Source organism: Hyperolius riggenbachi, chromosome 1, assembly GCF_040937935.1.
Source record: "Hyperolius riggenbachi isolate aHypRig1 chromosome 1, aHypRig1.pri, whole genome shotgun sequence".
In the NCBI taxonomy this organism is placed as follows: Eukaryota; Metazoa; Chordata; class Amphibia; order Anura; family Hyperoliidae; genus Hyperolius; species Hyperolius riggenbachi.
In genome coordinates this window covers 398741074-398756064 of record NC_090646.1, presented here as the reverse complement: position 1 = coordinate 398756064, position 14991 = coordinate 398741074, and the positions used below count along the sequence as shown (strand labels likewise).

Genomic DNA, 14991 nt, shown 5'->3' with positions numbered 1-14991 from the left:
TGTATGGGGCGCAACAAATAAAAGAGGGAAGCAGTGTTGCCCTAGGAAGCTACACATGACACAAAGGGGCTGCAGTGCATGGGTGTTACAGAAAGAAGAGGGGGCTGCACGTGCGATGAGAGGGAGGTTGCAGCACATTTGGGATGAGCCATGATATAGGTGGCCTAGGCGGAGAAAAAGTATAAATCTGGCCTTTAAGGTAAGGTATACCATTAATATTTAGATATCTGTTTTAGAATAGAAGTACATGTTTAGGAAATGTACAAAGCTATTACATTTTTGAAAGCTCATGATGGTTTACAATACAGAACTTACTTAGTCAACACTGGTTTCTCATCATTGACTCCATTAACAGTCACAAAGATGGTTCTGTCCACCTTGTGGTTTCCATCAGACAGCTGGATGGTGAAGCTGTCTACTAGATTTTCTGAGTCATCGTGCATATAAATCAACTTCATATCTAGTCAGATAAACAAATCATAAATTCTATTAACAATGTCAATATCCATACACAGACAGGTCTCCTAAGTATAATAATAAAGATAAAAGCCCGATAAACACATCTAACTCACTGTACTGAAAAAAACACCCTTATGTCAGGGAATGGGTCTCACAGGTCCCACATGTTTTCCCTCGGCAGGGGAATGTTCCATTCTGTTCTTGCCTATTTAAGGCACTCCTCACTATCATCTGCTTAAGATTGGGTGGCTGTCGGAACGCAAGGAGGGGAGGTTCAGGGAATATCTTTTTCAGTCTCTGATCCTTGTGTAGAACAGGATGAAGTTCTTTTGCAATCTTTCTTAAGATTTCCAAGCGTGGGTTGTAGGTTACTACCAGTGGGACACGGCTCTCTTCCTGCCTCTGCTTGTACTCCAGGAGCTGAGTCCTAGGGATGTTGTTAGCTTTCCTGATTTGGGTCTCAGCCATTAGAGGATTGTATCCCTGTTTTATGAAATTCTTCTTCAGGTAACCCAGGTGTTTGTCTTTGTCATCCTTGTCAGAACAGATCCGATTGCATCTTATTGCCTGGCTGTAAATTATGGAATTCTTTATATGTTTGGGGTGAAAACTGTCATACCTGAGGTATGTGGGACGATCCGTCGGTTTGCGGTACATGGACGTTTGTAAGCTGTTCTCTCTGATGTATATGGTGGTGTCAAGAAAGTTAATCTCCTTGTGAGAGTAGCTCAATTTCAGTTTGATTGTGGGATGGAAAGCATTGAAGTTCCTGTGAAATTGGACAAGATCCTCCTCACTTGCAGACCAGATGATCAAGATGTCGTCGATAAAACGGAAGTAGGCAATGGGTTTTATATGACAAGTATTCAGGTATTCTTCTTCAATCTTTGCCATGAAGAGATTTGCGTACTGCGGTGCAAACCGTGAGCCCATTGCCACTCCCATTTGCTGCAAATAGAGGTCCTCCCCAAAAGTGAAATAATTGTGTGTGAGAACGAATCTCATTAGTCCAGCAATTGAGTTTATAGGTGTGCCCAAACCTTGAAGATATTTGCGACAGGCCGCAATTCCATCATTGTGGGGAATGTTGGTGTACAGAGACTCTACATCCATAGTGGCAAGAATGGTGCCTTCAGGCACTGGGCCAATGGCTGCCAGTTGGTTCAAGAGGTGTGTAGTATCCTGTATGTAGCTGGGTCTTTTACAGACTAGAGGCTTCAAAATGTTTTCCAACCACCCCGAGATATTCTCTGTGAGAGTTCCATTCCCTGAGATTATGGGCCTGCCTGGGTTCCCCTCTTTGTGGACTTTGGGAAGCATGTAAAAGCAGGCGGTTCTCGGCTTTTCCGGGATAAGAGTCTGTACATAAAGCCTGGTGTTTACTAGTGTTGGGCGAACATCTAGATGTTCGGGTTCGGGCCGAACAGGCCGAACATGGCCGCGATGTTCGGGTGTTCGACCCGAACTCCGAACATAATTGAAGTCAATGGGGACCCGAACTTTTGTGCTTTGTAAAGCCTCCTTACATGCTACATACCCCAAATTTACAGGGTATGTGCACCTTGGGAGTGGGTACAAGAGGGAAATTTTTTTTAGCAAAAAGAGCTTATAGTTTTTGAGAAAATCGATTTTAAAGTTTCAAAGGGAAAACTGTCTTTTAAATGCGGGAAATGTCTGTTTTCTTTGCACAGGTAACATGCTTTTTGTCGGCATGCAGTCATGAATGTAATACATATAAGAGGTTCCAGGAAAAGGGACCGGTAACGCTAACCCAGCAGCAGCACACGTGATGGAACAGGAGGAGGGTGGCGCAAGAGGAGAAGGCCACGCTTTGAGACACAACAACCCAGGCCTTGCATGAGGACAAGAAGCGTGCGGATAGCAATTTGCATTTTGTCGCCATGCAGTCATAAATGTAATACAGATGAGAGGTTCAATAAACAGGGACCGGAAACGCTAACCCATCACAGATGTTCATTGTTCATGTTACTTGGTTGGGGTCCGGGAGTGTTGCGTAGTCGTTTCCAATCCAGGATTGATTCATTTTAATTTGAGTCAGACGGTCTGCATTTTCTGTGGAGAGGCGGATACGCCGCCGATCTGTGACGATGCCTCCGGCAGCACTGAAACAGCGTTCCGACATAACGCTGGCTGCCGGGCAAGCCAGCACCTCTATTGCGTACATTGCCAGTTTGTGCCAGGTGTCTAGCTTCGATACCCAATAGTTGAAGGGTGCAGATGGATTGTTCAACACAGCTACGCCATCTGACATGTAGTCCTTGACCATCTTCTCCAGGCGATCGGTGTTGGAGGTGGATCTGCACGCTTGCTGTTCTGTGTGCTGCTGCATGGGTGTCAGAAAATTTTCCCACTCCAAGGACACTGCCGATACCATTCCCTTTTGGGCACTAGCTGCGGCTTGTGTTGTTTGCTGCCCTCCTGGTCGTCCTGGGTTTGCGGAAGTCAGTCTGTCGGCGTACAACTGGCTAGAGGAGGGGGGGGATGTCAATCTCCTCTCTAAAGTCTCCACAAGGGCCTGCTGGTATTCTTCCATTTTGACCTGTCTGGCTCTTTCTTCAAGCAGTTTTGGAACATTGTGTTTGTACCGTGGATCCAGAAGGGTATAAACCCAGTAATTGGTGTTGTCCAGAATGCGCACAATGCGTGGGTCGCGTTCAATGCAGTCCTAGGCCGAAGAGGTCATAGCCTAGGGTCACAAAACCTGTTTATTGGGCAATTTCAATGGTGGCGAGTCTGACGTACATAAATCGCAGCAATGGCCGTTAGCAACGTCTGAATCTCACGAAATGTCTCATGCAGGTAGAAGACATATTGTTAGACTTGGGCTCCAAAGATGGGTTCCCTACATCTCTGCAAACTAGAGTTACAGGGCTCCAAATTTGGTAAAACCCCCTATAGGCTTTCATTGGGCCTCCTATTTACAGTTCCAAAATCTCACATCTTTTCAAAGGGCAATTACTCAGCAGTGGCAAATTTTCTAGCATTGTAGGGACCCTTAGGGGGAACATGACTGGTGAGTTTCGGGCCCCTAGGCCAAAGAGGTCATAGCCTAGGGTCACAAAAACCTGTTTATTTGGGCTATTTCAATGGTAGTGATGGTGACGTACATAAATCTCAGCCATGGCCGTTAGCAACGTCTGAATCTCACGAAATGTCTCATGCAGGTAGAAGACATATTGTTGGACTTGGATTCCAAAGATGGGGTCCCTACATCTCTGCAGCCAGAGTTACAGGGGTCCAAAATTGGTAAAATCCCCCATAGGATTTCATTGCCTCCCTATTTCACTTTCCAAAATCTCACATCTTTTCAAAGGGCAATGGCTCAGCAGTACCAAATTTTCTAGCATTGTAGGGACCCTTAGGGGGAACATGACTGGTGAGTTTCGGGCCCCTAGGCCGAAGAGGTCATAGCCTAGGGTCACAAAAACCTGTTTATTTGGGCTATTTCAATGGTAGTGATGGTGGCGTACATAAATCGCAGCAATGGCCGTTAGCAAAGTCTGAATCTCACGAAATGTCTCATGCAGGTGGAAGACATATTGTTAGACTTGGATTCCAAAGATGGGGTCCCTACATCTCTGCAAACCAGAGTTACAGGGGTCCAAAATTGGTAAAATCCCCCATAGGATTTCATTGCCTCCCTATTTCACTTTCCAAAATCTCACATCTTTTCAAAGGGCAATGACTCAGCAGTACCAAATTTTCTAGCATTGTAGGGACCCTTAGGGGGAACATGACTGGTGAGTTTCGGGCCCCTAGGCCGAAGAGGTCATAGCCTATGGTCACAAAAACCTGTTTATTTGGGCTATTTCAATGGTAGTGATGGTGGCGTACATAAATCGCAGCAATGGCCGTTAGCAAAGTCTGAATCTCACGAAATGTCTCATGCAGGTAGAAGACATATTGTTAGACTTGGATTCCAAAGATGGGGTCCCTACATCTCTGCAAACCAGAGTTACAGGGGTCCAAAATTGGTAAAATCCCCCATAGGATTTCATTGGCTCCCTATTTCACTTTCCAAAATCTCACATCTTTTCAAAGGGCAATGGCTCAGCAGTACCAAATTTTCTAGCATTGTAGGGACCCTTAGGGGGAACATGACTGGTGAGTTTCGGGCCCCTAGGCCAAAGAGGTCATAGTCTAGGGTCACAAAAACCTGTTTATTTGGGCTATTTCAATGGTAGTGATGGTGACGTACATAAATCGCGGCAATGGCCGTTAGCAAAGTCTGAATCTCACGAAATGTCTCATGCAGGTAGAAGACATATTGTTAGACTTGGATTCCAAAGATGGGGTCCCTACATCTCTGCAAACCAGAGTTACAGGGGTCCAAAATTGGTAAAATCCCCCATAGGATTTTATTGCCTCCCTATTTCACTTTCCAAAATCTCACATCTTTTCAAAGGGCAATGGCTCAGCAGTACCAAATTTTCTAGCATTGTAGGGACCCTTAGGGGGATCATGACTGGTGTGTTTTGCCACTGCTGAGCCATTGCCCTTTGAAATGGTGTGAGATTTTGGAACGGTAAATAGGAGGCCCAATGAAAGCCTATGGGGGATTTTACCAATTTTGGACCCCTGTAACTCTGGTTTGCAGAGATGTAGGGACCCCATCTTTGGAATCCAAGTCTAACAATATGTCTTCTACCTGCATGAGACATTTCGTGAGATTCAGACGTTGCTAACGGCCATGGCTGAGATTTATGTACGCCACCATCACTACCATTGAAATAGCCCAAATAAACAGGTTTTTGTGACCCTAGGCTATGACCTCTTTGGCCTAGGGGCCCGAAACTCACCAGTCATGTTCCCCCTAAGGGTCCCTACAATGCTAGAAAATTTGGTACTGCTGAGCCATTGCCCTTTGAAAAGATGTGAGATTTTGGAAAGTGAAATAGGGAGGCAATGAAATCCTATGGGGGATTTTACCAATTTTGGACCCCTGTAACTCTGGTTTGTAGAGATGTAGGGACCCCATCTTTGGAATCCAAGTCTAACAATATGTCTTCTACCTGCATGAGACATTTCGTGAGATTCAGACTTTGCTAACGGCCATTGCTGCGATTTATGTACGTCACCATCACTACCATTGAAATAGCCCAAATAAACAGGTTTTTGTGACCCTAGGCTATGACCTCTTCGGCCTAGGGGCCCGAAACTCACCAGTCATGTTCCCCCTAAGGGTCCCTACAATGCTAGAAAATTTGGTACTGCTGAGCCATTGCCCTTTGAAAAGATGTGAGATTTTGGAAAGTGAAATAGGGAGGCAATGAAATCCTATGGGGGATTTTACCAATTTTGGACCCCTGTAACTCTGGTTTGCAGAGATGTAGGGACCCCATCTTTGGAATCCAAGTCTAACAATATGTCTTCTACCTGCATGAGACATTTCGTGAGATTCAGACTTTGCTAACGGCCATGGCTGAGATTTATGTACGCCACCATCACTACCATTGAAATAGCCCAAATAAACAGGTTTTTGTGACCCTAGGCTATGACCTCTTCGGCCTAGGGGCCCGAAACTCACCAGTCATGTTCCCCCTAAGGGTCCCTATAATGCTAGAAAATTTGGTACTGCTGAGCCATTGCCCTTTGAAAAGATGTGAGATTTTGGAAAGTGAAATAGGGAGGCAATGAAATCCTATGGGGGATTTTACCAATTTTGGACCCCTGTAACTCTGGTTTGCAGAGATGTAGGGACCCCATCTTTGGAATCCAAGTCTAACAATATGTCTTCTACCTGCATGAGACATTTCGTGAGATTCAGACTTTGCTAACGGCCATTGCTGCGATTTATGTACGTCACCATCACTACCATTGAAATAGCCCAAATAAACAGGTTTTTGTGACCCTAGGCTATGACCTCTTTGGCCTAGGGGCCCGAAACTCACCAGTCATGTTCCCCCTAAGGGTCCCTACAATGCTAGAAAATTTGGTACTGCTGAGCCATTGCCCTTTGAAAAGATGTGAGATTTTGGAAAGTGAAATAGGGAGGCAATGAAATCCTATGGGGGATTTTACCAATTTTGGACCCCTGTAACTCTGGTTTGCAGAGATGTAGGGACCCCATCTTTGGAATCCAAGTCTAACAATATGTCTTCTACCTGCATGAGACATTTCGTGAGATTCAGACTTTGCTAACGGCCATTGCTGCGATTTATGTACGTCACCATCACTACCATTGAAATAGCCCAAATAAACAGGTTTTTGTGACCCTAGGCTATGACCTCTTCGGCCTAGGGGCCCGAAACTCACCAGTCATGTTCCCCCTAAGGGTCCCTACAATGCTAGAAAATTTGGTACTGCTGAGCTATTGCCCTTTGAAAAGATGTGAGATTTTGGAAAGTGAAATAGGGAGGCAATGAAATCCTATGGGGGATTTTACCAATTTTGGACCCCTGTAACTCTGGTTTGCAGAGATGTAGGGACCCCATCTTTGGAATCCAAGTCTAACAATATGTCTTCTACCTGCATGAGACATTTCGTGAGATTCAGACTTTGCTAACGGCCATTGCTGCGATTTATGTACGCCACCATCACTACCATTGAAATAGCCCAAATAAACAGGTTTTTGTGACCATAGGCTATGACCTCTTCGGCCTAGGGGCCCGAAACTCACCAGTCATGTTCCCCCTAAGGGTCCCTACAATGCTAGAAAATTTGGTACTGCTGAGCCATTGCCCTTTGAAAAGATGTGAGATTTTGGAAAGTGAAATAGGGAGGCAATGAAATCCTATGGGGGATTTTACCAATTTTGGACCCCTGTAACTCTGGTTTGCAGAGATGTAGGGACCCCATCTTTGGAATCCAAGTCTAACAATATGTCTTCTACCTGCATGAGACATTTCGTGAGATTCAGACGTTGCTAACGGCCATGGCTGAGATTTATGTACGCCACCATCACTACCATTGAAATAGCCCAAATAAACAGGTTTTTGTGACCCTAGGCTATGACCTCTTCGGCCTAGGGGCCCGAAACTCACCAGTCATGTTCCCCCTAAGGGTCCCTACAATGCTAGAAAATTTGGTACTGCTGAGCCATTGCCCTTTGAAAAGATGTGAGATTTTGGAAAGTGAAATAGGGAGGCAATGAAATCCTATGGGGGATTTTACCAATTTTGGACCCCTGTAACTCTGGTTTGCAGAGATGTAGGGACCCCATCTTTGGAATCCAAGTCTAACAATATGTCTTCTACCTGCATGAGACATTTCGTGAGATTCAGACTTTGCTAACGGCCATTGCTGCGATTTATGTACGTCACCATCACTACCATTGAAATAGCCCAAATAAACAGGTTTTTGTGACCCTAGGCTATGACCTCTTTGGCCTAGGGGCCCGAAACTCACCAGTCATGTTCCCCCTAAGGGTCCCTACAATGCTAGAAAATTTGCCACTGCTGAGTAATTGCCCTTTGAAAAGATGTGAGATTTTGGAACTGTAAATAGGAGGCCCAATGAAAGCCTATGGGGGATTTTACCAAATTTGGAGCCCTGTAACTCTGGTTTGCAGAGATGTAGGGAACCCATCTTTGGAGCCCAAGTCTAACAATATGTCTTCTACCTGCATGAGACATTTCGTGAGATTCAGACGTTGCTAACGGCCATTGCTGCGATTTATGTACGTCAGACTCGCCACCATTGAAATTGCCCAATAAACAGGTTTTGTGACCCTAGGCTATGACCTCTTCAGCCTAGGACTGCATTGAACGCGACCCACGCATTGTGCGCATTCTGGACAACACCAATTACTGGGTTTATACCCTTCTGGATCCACGGTACAAACACAATGTTCCAAAACTGCTTGAAGAAAGAGCCAGACAGGTCAAAATGGAAGAATACCAGCAGGCCCTTGTGGAGACTTTAAAGAGGAGATTGACATCCTCCCCCTCCTCTAGCCAGTTGTACGCCGACAGACTGACTTCCGCAAACCCAGGACGACCAGGAGGGCAGCAAACAACACAAGCCGCAGCTAGTGCCCAAAAGGGAATGGTATCGGCAGTGTCCTTGGAGTGGGAAAATTTTCTGACACCCATGCAGCAGCACACAGAACAGCAAGCGTGCAGATCCACCTCCAACACCGATCGCCTGGAGAAGATGGTCAAGGACTACATGTCAGATGGCGTAGCTGTGTTGAACAATCCATCTGCACCCTTCAACTATTGGGTATCGAAGCTAGACACCTGGCACAAACTGGCAATGTACGCAATAGAGGTGCTGGCTTGCCCGGCAGCCAGCGTTATGTCGGAACGCTGTTTCAGTGCTGCCGGAGGCATCGTCACAGATCGGCGGCGTATCCGCCTCTCCACAGAAAATGCAGACCGTCTGACTCAAATTAAAATGAATCAATCCTGGATTGGAAACGACTACGCAACACTCCCGGACCCCAACCAAGTAACATGAACAATGAACATCTGTGATGGGTTAGCGTTTCCGGTCCCTGTTTATTGAACCTCTCATCTGTATTACATTTATGACTGCATGGCAACAAAATGCAAATTGCTATCCGCACGCTTCTTGTCCTCATGCAAGGCCTGGGTTGTTGTGTCTCAAAGCGTGGCCTTCTCCTCCTGCGCCACCCTCCTCCTGTTCCATCACGTGTGCTGCTGCTGGGTTAGCGTTACCGGTCCCTTTTCCTGGAACCTCTTATATGTATTACATTTATGACTGCATGCCGACAAAAAGCATGTTACCTGTGCAAAGAAAACAGACATTTCCCGCATTTAAAAGACAGTTTTCCCTTTAAAACTTTAAAATCGATTTTCTCAAAAACTATAAGCTCTTTTTGCTAAATTTTTTTTCCTCTTGTACCCACTCCCAAGGTGCACATACCCTGTAAATTTGGGGTATGTAGCATATAAGGAGGCTTTACAAAGCACGAAAGTTCGGGTCCCCATTGACTTCCATTATGTTCGGAGTTCGGCCATGTTCGGCCCGAACCCGAACATCTAGATGTTCGCCCAACACTACACGTGACCCGTTCGGCCAATCACAGCGCTAGCCGAACGTTCGGGTAACGTTCGGCCATGCGCTCTTTGTTCGGCCATATGGCCGAACAGTTTGGCTGAACACCATCAGGTGTTCGGCCGAACCCGAACATCACCCGAACAGGGTGATGTTCTGCAGAACCCGAACAGTGGCGAACACTGTTCGCCCAACACTAGTGTTTACGGGCAATTTCTTTACCATCCTATTGAGTGCCATCCTGTACCTTTTTGTTGGGTCCTCCTGTAATTTGGCATAGTGCATGGTGTTAGACAACTGTCTTTGTGCCTCCTGGATATAGTCACCGGTGTTCATGATGACTATGGCACCCCCTTTATCCGCTGGCTTAATAATAATGTCCTTATTCTCCTTAAGGGATGTGATAGCTTGTTGCTCTTGCAATGTTATGTTATGAGCCAGTGTTTTTCTTTTATTCAGAACCCTGTCAGAGATTTGGCGTCTAAATTTGTTGATGTATTTGTCCAGGGTAGGATTTTTTCCAGCTGCAGGGGTCCATCCGCGTTTTTTTGTGGATTTGGTGTGTGTTGGCTCATTATCAGTAGTGTTGCAAGATTCCTTGTCATAGTAGTGTTCCTTGAGACGTAGCTTCCTGAAGAATTGTTCCATATCACCACAGAGTGCAATCTTGTCTATGGGCTTTGCAGGGCAAAATGACAGGCCTTTGGACAGTACTGCCATTTCAGCTTCAGTGGCCTGATAAGAGGAAAGGTTAATGACACCTGTGGGTTGCTCTTTCTCTGCTGCTGCGGTATCCAAGTGTCCACTCTTTATTTTGAGTCTCTGAAGTTTTTTCTTCTTGTTTTTAATTAAGATCCTCTGCAATTTCCTATAAAAGGTCTGTAGCTGTTCCCATGCTCCTGTGGGGTCATCAGTTAAAGATGATTTCAGACTTTGTATATGGTCCTTCACAATCCTCTTCAGGTTATAGCAGATTTTTATTAGGTTGTTTCGTACTCTCTCCGAGCTCCTCCTGCAGATTTGTTCTGCAAACCTGCTATTGTATGTATGCAGGGTGGGATTCTGTATCCTCAGTCCTTGTGGTATAAGGTTCTCCTTTTTGCATGTAGTCAAGAAAAAGATGTCGCTGTCCAGCTGTGCAAGTTTCTTTAGGTCTTTTTTCAGTTCCAGGAATGTGCGGTACATTGCGGTATCTTTCAGCATAGTAGAAGCACTGTTGTACCGTGTTATCCATCCCTTAAGGAGAATAAGGACATTATTATTAAGCCAGCGGATAAAGGGGGTGCCATAGTCATCATGAACACCGGTGACTATATCCAGGAGGCACAAAGACAGTTGTCTAACACCATGCACTATGCCAAATTACAGGAGGACCCAACAAAAAGGTACAGGATGGCACTCAATAGGATGGTAAAGAAATTGCCCGTAAACACCAGGCTTCATGTACAGACTCTTATCCCGGAAAAGCCGAGAACCGCCTGCTTTTACATGCTTCCCAAAGTCCACAAAGAGGGGAACCCAGGCAGGCCCATAATCTCAGGGAATGGAACTCTCACAGAGAATATCTCAGGGTGGTTGGAAAACATTTTGAAGCCTCTAGTCTGTAAAAGACCCAGCTACATACAGGATACTACACACCTCTTGAACCAACTGGCAGCCATTGGCCCAGTGCCTGAAGGCACCATTCTTGCCACTATGGATGTAGAGTCTCTGTACACCAACATTCCCCACAATGATGGAATTGCGGCCTGTCGCAAATATCTTCAAGGTTTGGGCACACCTATAAACTCAATTGCTGGACTAATGAGATTCGTTCTCACACACAATTATTTCACTTTTGGGGAGGACCTCTATTTGCAGCAAATGGGAGTGGCAATGGGCTCACGGTTTGCACCGCAGTACGCAAATCTCTTCATGGCAAAGATTGAAGAAGAATACCTGAATACTTGTCATATAAAACCCATTGCCTACTTCCGTTTTATCGACGACATCTTGATCATCTGGTCTGCAAGTGAGGAGGATCTTGTCCAATTTCACAGGAACTTCAATGCTTTCCATCCCACAATCAAACTGAAATTGAGCTACTCTCACAAGGATCTGTTCTGACAAGGATGACAAAGACAAACACCTGGGTTACCTGAAGAAGAATTTCATAAAACAGGGATACAATCCTCTAATGGCTGAGACCCAAATCAGGAAAGCTAACAACATCCCTAGGACTCAGCTCCTGGAGTACAAGCAGAGGCAGGAAGAGAGCCGTGTCCCACTGGTAGTAACCTACAACCCACGCTTGGAAATCTTAAGAAAGATTGCAAAAGAACTTCATCCTGTTCTACACAAGGATCAGAGACTGAAAAAGATATTCCCTGAACCTCCCCTCCTTGCGTTCCGACAGCCACCCAATCTTAAGCAGATGATAGTGAGGAGTGCCTTAAATAGGCAAGAACAGAATGGAACATTCCCCTGCCGAGGGAAAACATGTGGGACCTGTGAATACATCCATTCCACTGACAGGATACTAATACCGGGTACACAACAGGAATACAAAGTTCAAGGCACCTTTTCCTGCGACTCTTCTAATGTGGTATACCTGATCATGTGTGCAAAATGCCCCAAAGGAATTTATGTGGGAGAAACAAGTCAACCACTGCGGGATCGCATGACACACCACAGATCCACTATTAACAGCAGGAAAAAGGATATTACAAATTATACTGATCTCCCAATACCAACACACTTTTGTTTACCTGGACACAGTTTAAGCGATTTTCGCGTCACTGTATTAATGGGTGGGTTCAAATCGGGAAACATGAGACTAACACAAGAAACTAAGTTTATACATTGGTTCAAAACTGTACAAGATGGTTTAAACAAGGACTCCAACTTCTTGTGCTGGTACGATGGGTTTTAAATGCCACAGTTCTTTTAATTTTGTCTATCTTTTCATTCATTTTTGTGCCATATGCTGTGTAAGATGGAATTCACTGTCACTATTCATTTTATTTGCTTTCAGGTGCTGGCTTCAAATGCCACAATTCTCTAATGGCCCATACTCACGAGGGACTTTTGTCGCCTTAACACGCGGCGCGCGCGTGTTGCGGCGACAGGTCGCCCGTGAGTATGGACCGTTGCACGCGCGCGCACCCCGAACTGTCGCCCGTCGCTCTTGTCGCCATGCGATTGAAAGCTTCAATCACATGGCAACAGTCGCCGCCGCACCTCCGCCGCAACTGTCGCTAGTCCGCGTGAGTACGCGGACTAGCGACAGCAACCTCCATAGAGGTAAATGGAGCTTCCGGCGGGGGGAGGAGGAACGTCGGCGACAGCTTCCGTCTCGCCGCTGGTCCCTCTTCCGCGTGTGTACGCGGAGGGACCTGGAGAGAAGCTGTCGCCGGCCTGTCGCTAGCACGCTCACGTGTGCTGGCGACAGGCCACTTCTGCAGCCCGTGAGTACGGGCCATTAAGCTTAGAATTAATGGTGCATGTAACCAGGCCAGTTACCATTTGAATTTGGAATTTACGATGTCTCTTCATCACCAGAGTCTGCTTTATGTCATGTTGAGGATTCTATTGATCTTATCAATTTAGATAGGATGCCTGGGAAAGTCTCCTCAGTAACAGTTAAGGCATCTAATTACATTTATGTTTGCTAAAGAATGTTTCTCCTCTGTATGTCAGTGTATATAAGCTGTGTTTTTCAGTTCTGGTCAGGAACCAGTCCGACGAAGGCTTTTTATAAGTCGAAAGCTCACTGTTTATCCATCTCTAAGTTAGCCAATAAATGGTATCATCCTGATTCAAAACTTCTTGCTTTTCAGGAGTGGGACTGAATAAATAAATATCTAATCTGAATAAATTGTTTATCTAATCAGTTTATTTTCACCTTGGGTTCACTTTAATAAATGTCAATGATGTTTTACAATACATTTTATGGCTAATTACCATTTTTAAGACGATCCATTGAAAATTCCTGCACCATAGGCAGTGCATTACTCTTCAGGAGCGCCTTCATTTGGTCTGTACCATAGTGCTTCCCAAAAATCATGCCATGCTGTGGCTGCACTGTGACACTGAATAATAACTGATTTGGGGGGATATCCATGTCAGACACATCAATTATACTTGGATTTAATTCTTTCATTCCACCTTCATCCAACTAGAAAACAAAATGTATTAATATAAGTGTATTTTAAACTGTGAAAAGAAATGAGGATATTGTAATAATAGCACATGTAGACAAAAAAGCTGTCATTTATAAAATGCCTACAGATGCACTTTGTGGGTACAACATTAATGGGAACCTGAGATGAAGGGATATAAAAAATGATACATACCTGGGGCTTCCTCCAGCCCCCATTCAGGCTGATCGCTCCCTTGTTATCCTCCTGTGATGCCTGGTTCCTCTGCAATTCGGTCTCAGGTACAGTTTCAAATAGAACTTAAAAACATGAGACTCTAAGCAAAGGCAGGATATCCTTCATTGGCCTGTCCTTAATATGTCACACATAACCTGTTTTGTGGTTCTGAGTTTATTCACAGCAAAAAATCTGCATCACATGACTCATAGAAACCAGCATTCATTCTTACCGAAATATTTCTGGCCATAAATTCTGGAACTTCATCATTTGTTGGGTTGATAACGATGTAGAAGGGCTTTTCTACAGAGTGATGTTTCCCATCAGTCACATAAAGTATAAATTGATCTGTGGTTGGCTCCATTCTTTGATGTCTTGACTGTACATAATTCACACAGTTTGATTTAATGTCTTTCAAAAGAAATGAATCTGGGAGGAAACATCACAAGATTATTTTGAAATCTGAGAGAGCGGTACTGGGTGTGTATGCAAAGGATCAGTCCAGGGTTGCGAAATCTTGCATCTCTTATATCCCCTTAGTTTTGAATAGTCCCTAGACTCTCTACCTACACCAATGAAATGCTAACTGCAGCAAACCAGTGACATTTTAGCTGGAGTTGACATATTTATTGTGTACTTCTTTACTGTTCACAGAACCAGCAAAAATAGGATTTGGAACTGTTCTGTACCCAGATAGTGAGCAACTGTCATGGTTACAAGGAAGCAAATGATTTTAATCATGTGGCATGTCTAGAAAATGATACCAGACAAAGGCCCCGTTTCTCCTGGGTCCAATTTTCATACACTGAATGTGGGGCAAATTCCCATCAGGTATAATAGCTCATTTGAGATCATTGGGTTGTTTCCACCTAATGTGGTAAATTATGTTCTTATATAACATTTTACAAATACATACAAAGTACATGTGGGGGGAGGGGGGTCTAAGTGAGGGAGGACCTGGCAGCATCTTCACAGGTTGAGCACTAACGTTTTTTCACTGAGGGCAGCAGGAACAATAAATAGATGAACTTGAATTTCTCTACTTTAAGTAGAGTTGTACTTTTAAAAAAAAAAAGTAATCTACCATTTTAAAAAACTTTAAATTTGAGTATATTTCGACATTGCTAACTGAGATTCTTGCTTGCTTCTAAACAGCAGCCTTTGGGAAAAACACATTAGAAATGCTGGTAGATAG

At 44.7% G+C, this 14991-nt stretch overlaps 1 protein-coding gene across 4 annotated transcripts in view; it reads right to left on the bottom strand.

Moving 5' to 3' along the window:
* The window catches only part of FREM1 (FRAS1 related extracellular matrix 1), a 225559-nt gene that overhangs the window by 79081 nt on the left and 131487 nt on the right, over positions 1-14991 (bottom strand). For all 4 annotated transcript variants that reach the window (XM_068234783.1, XM_068234796.1, XM_068234786.1 and 1 more), the window contains 3 exons: positions 14029-14225; positions 13384-13597; positions 316-460 (listed from right to left, as the gene is read on the bottom strand). In XM_068234783.1, coding sequence (XP_068090884.1) covers positions 316-460; positions 13384-13597; positions 14029-14225 — 556 coding nt within the window. The remainder of the gene's footprint in view (positions 1-315; positions 461-13383; positions 13598-14028; positions 14226-14991) is intronic.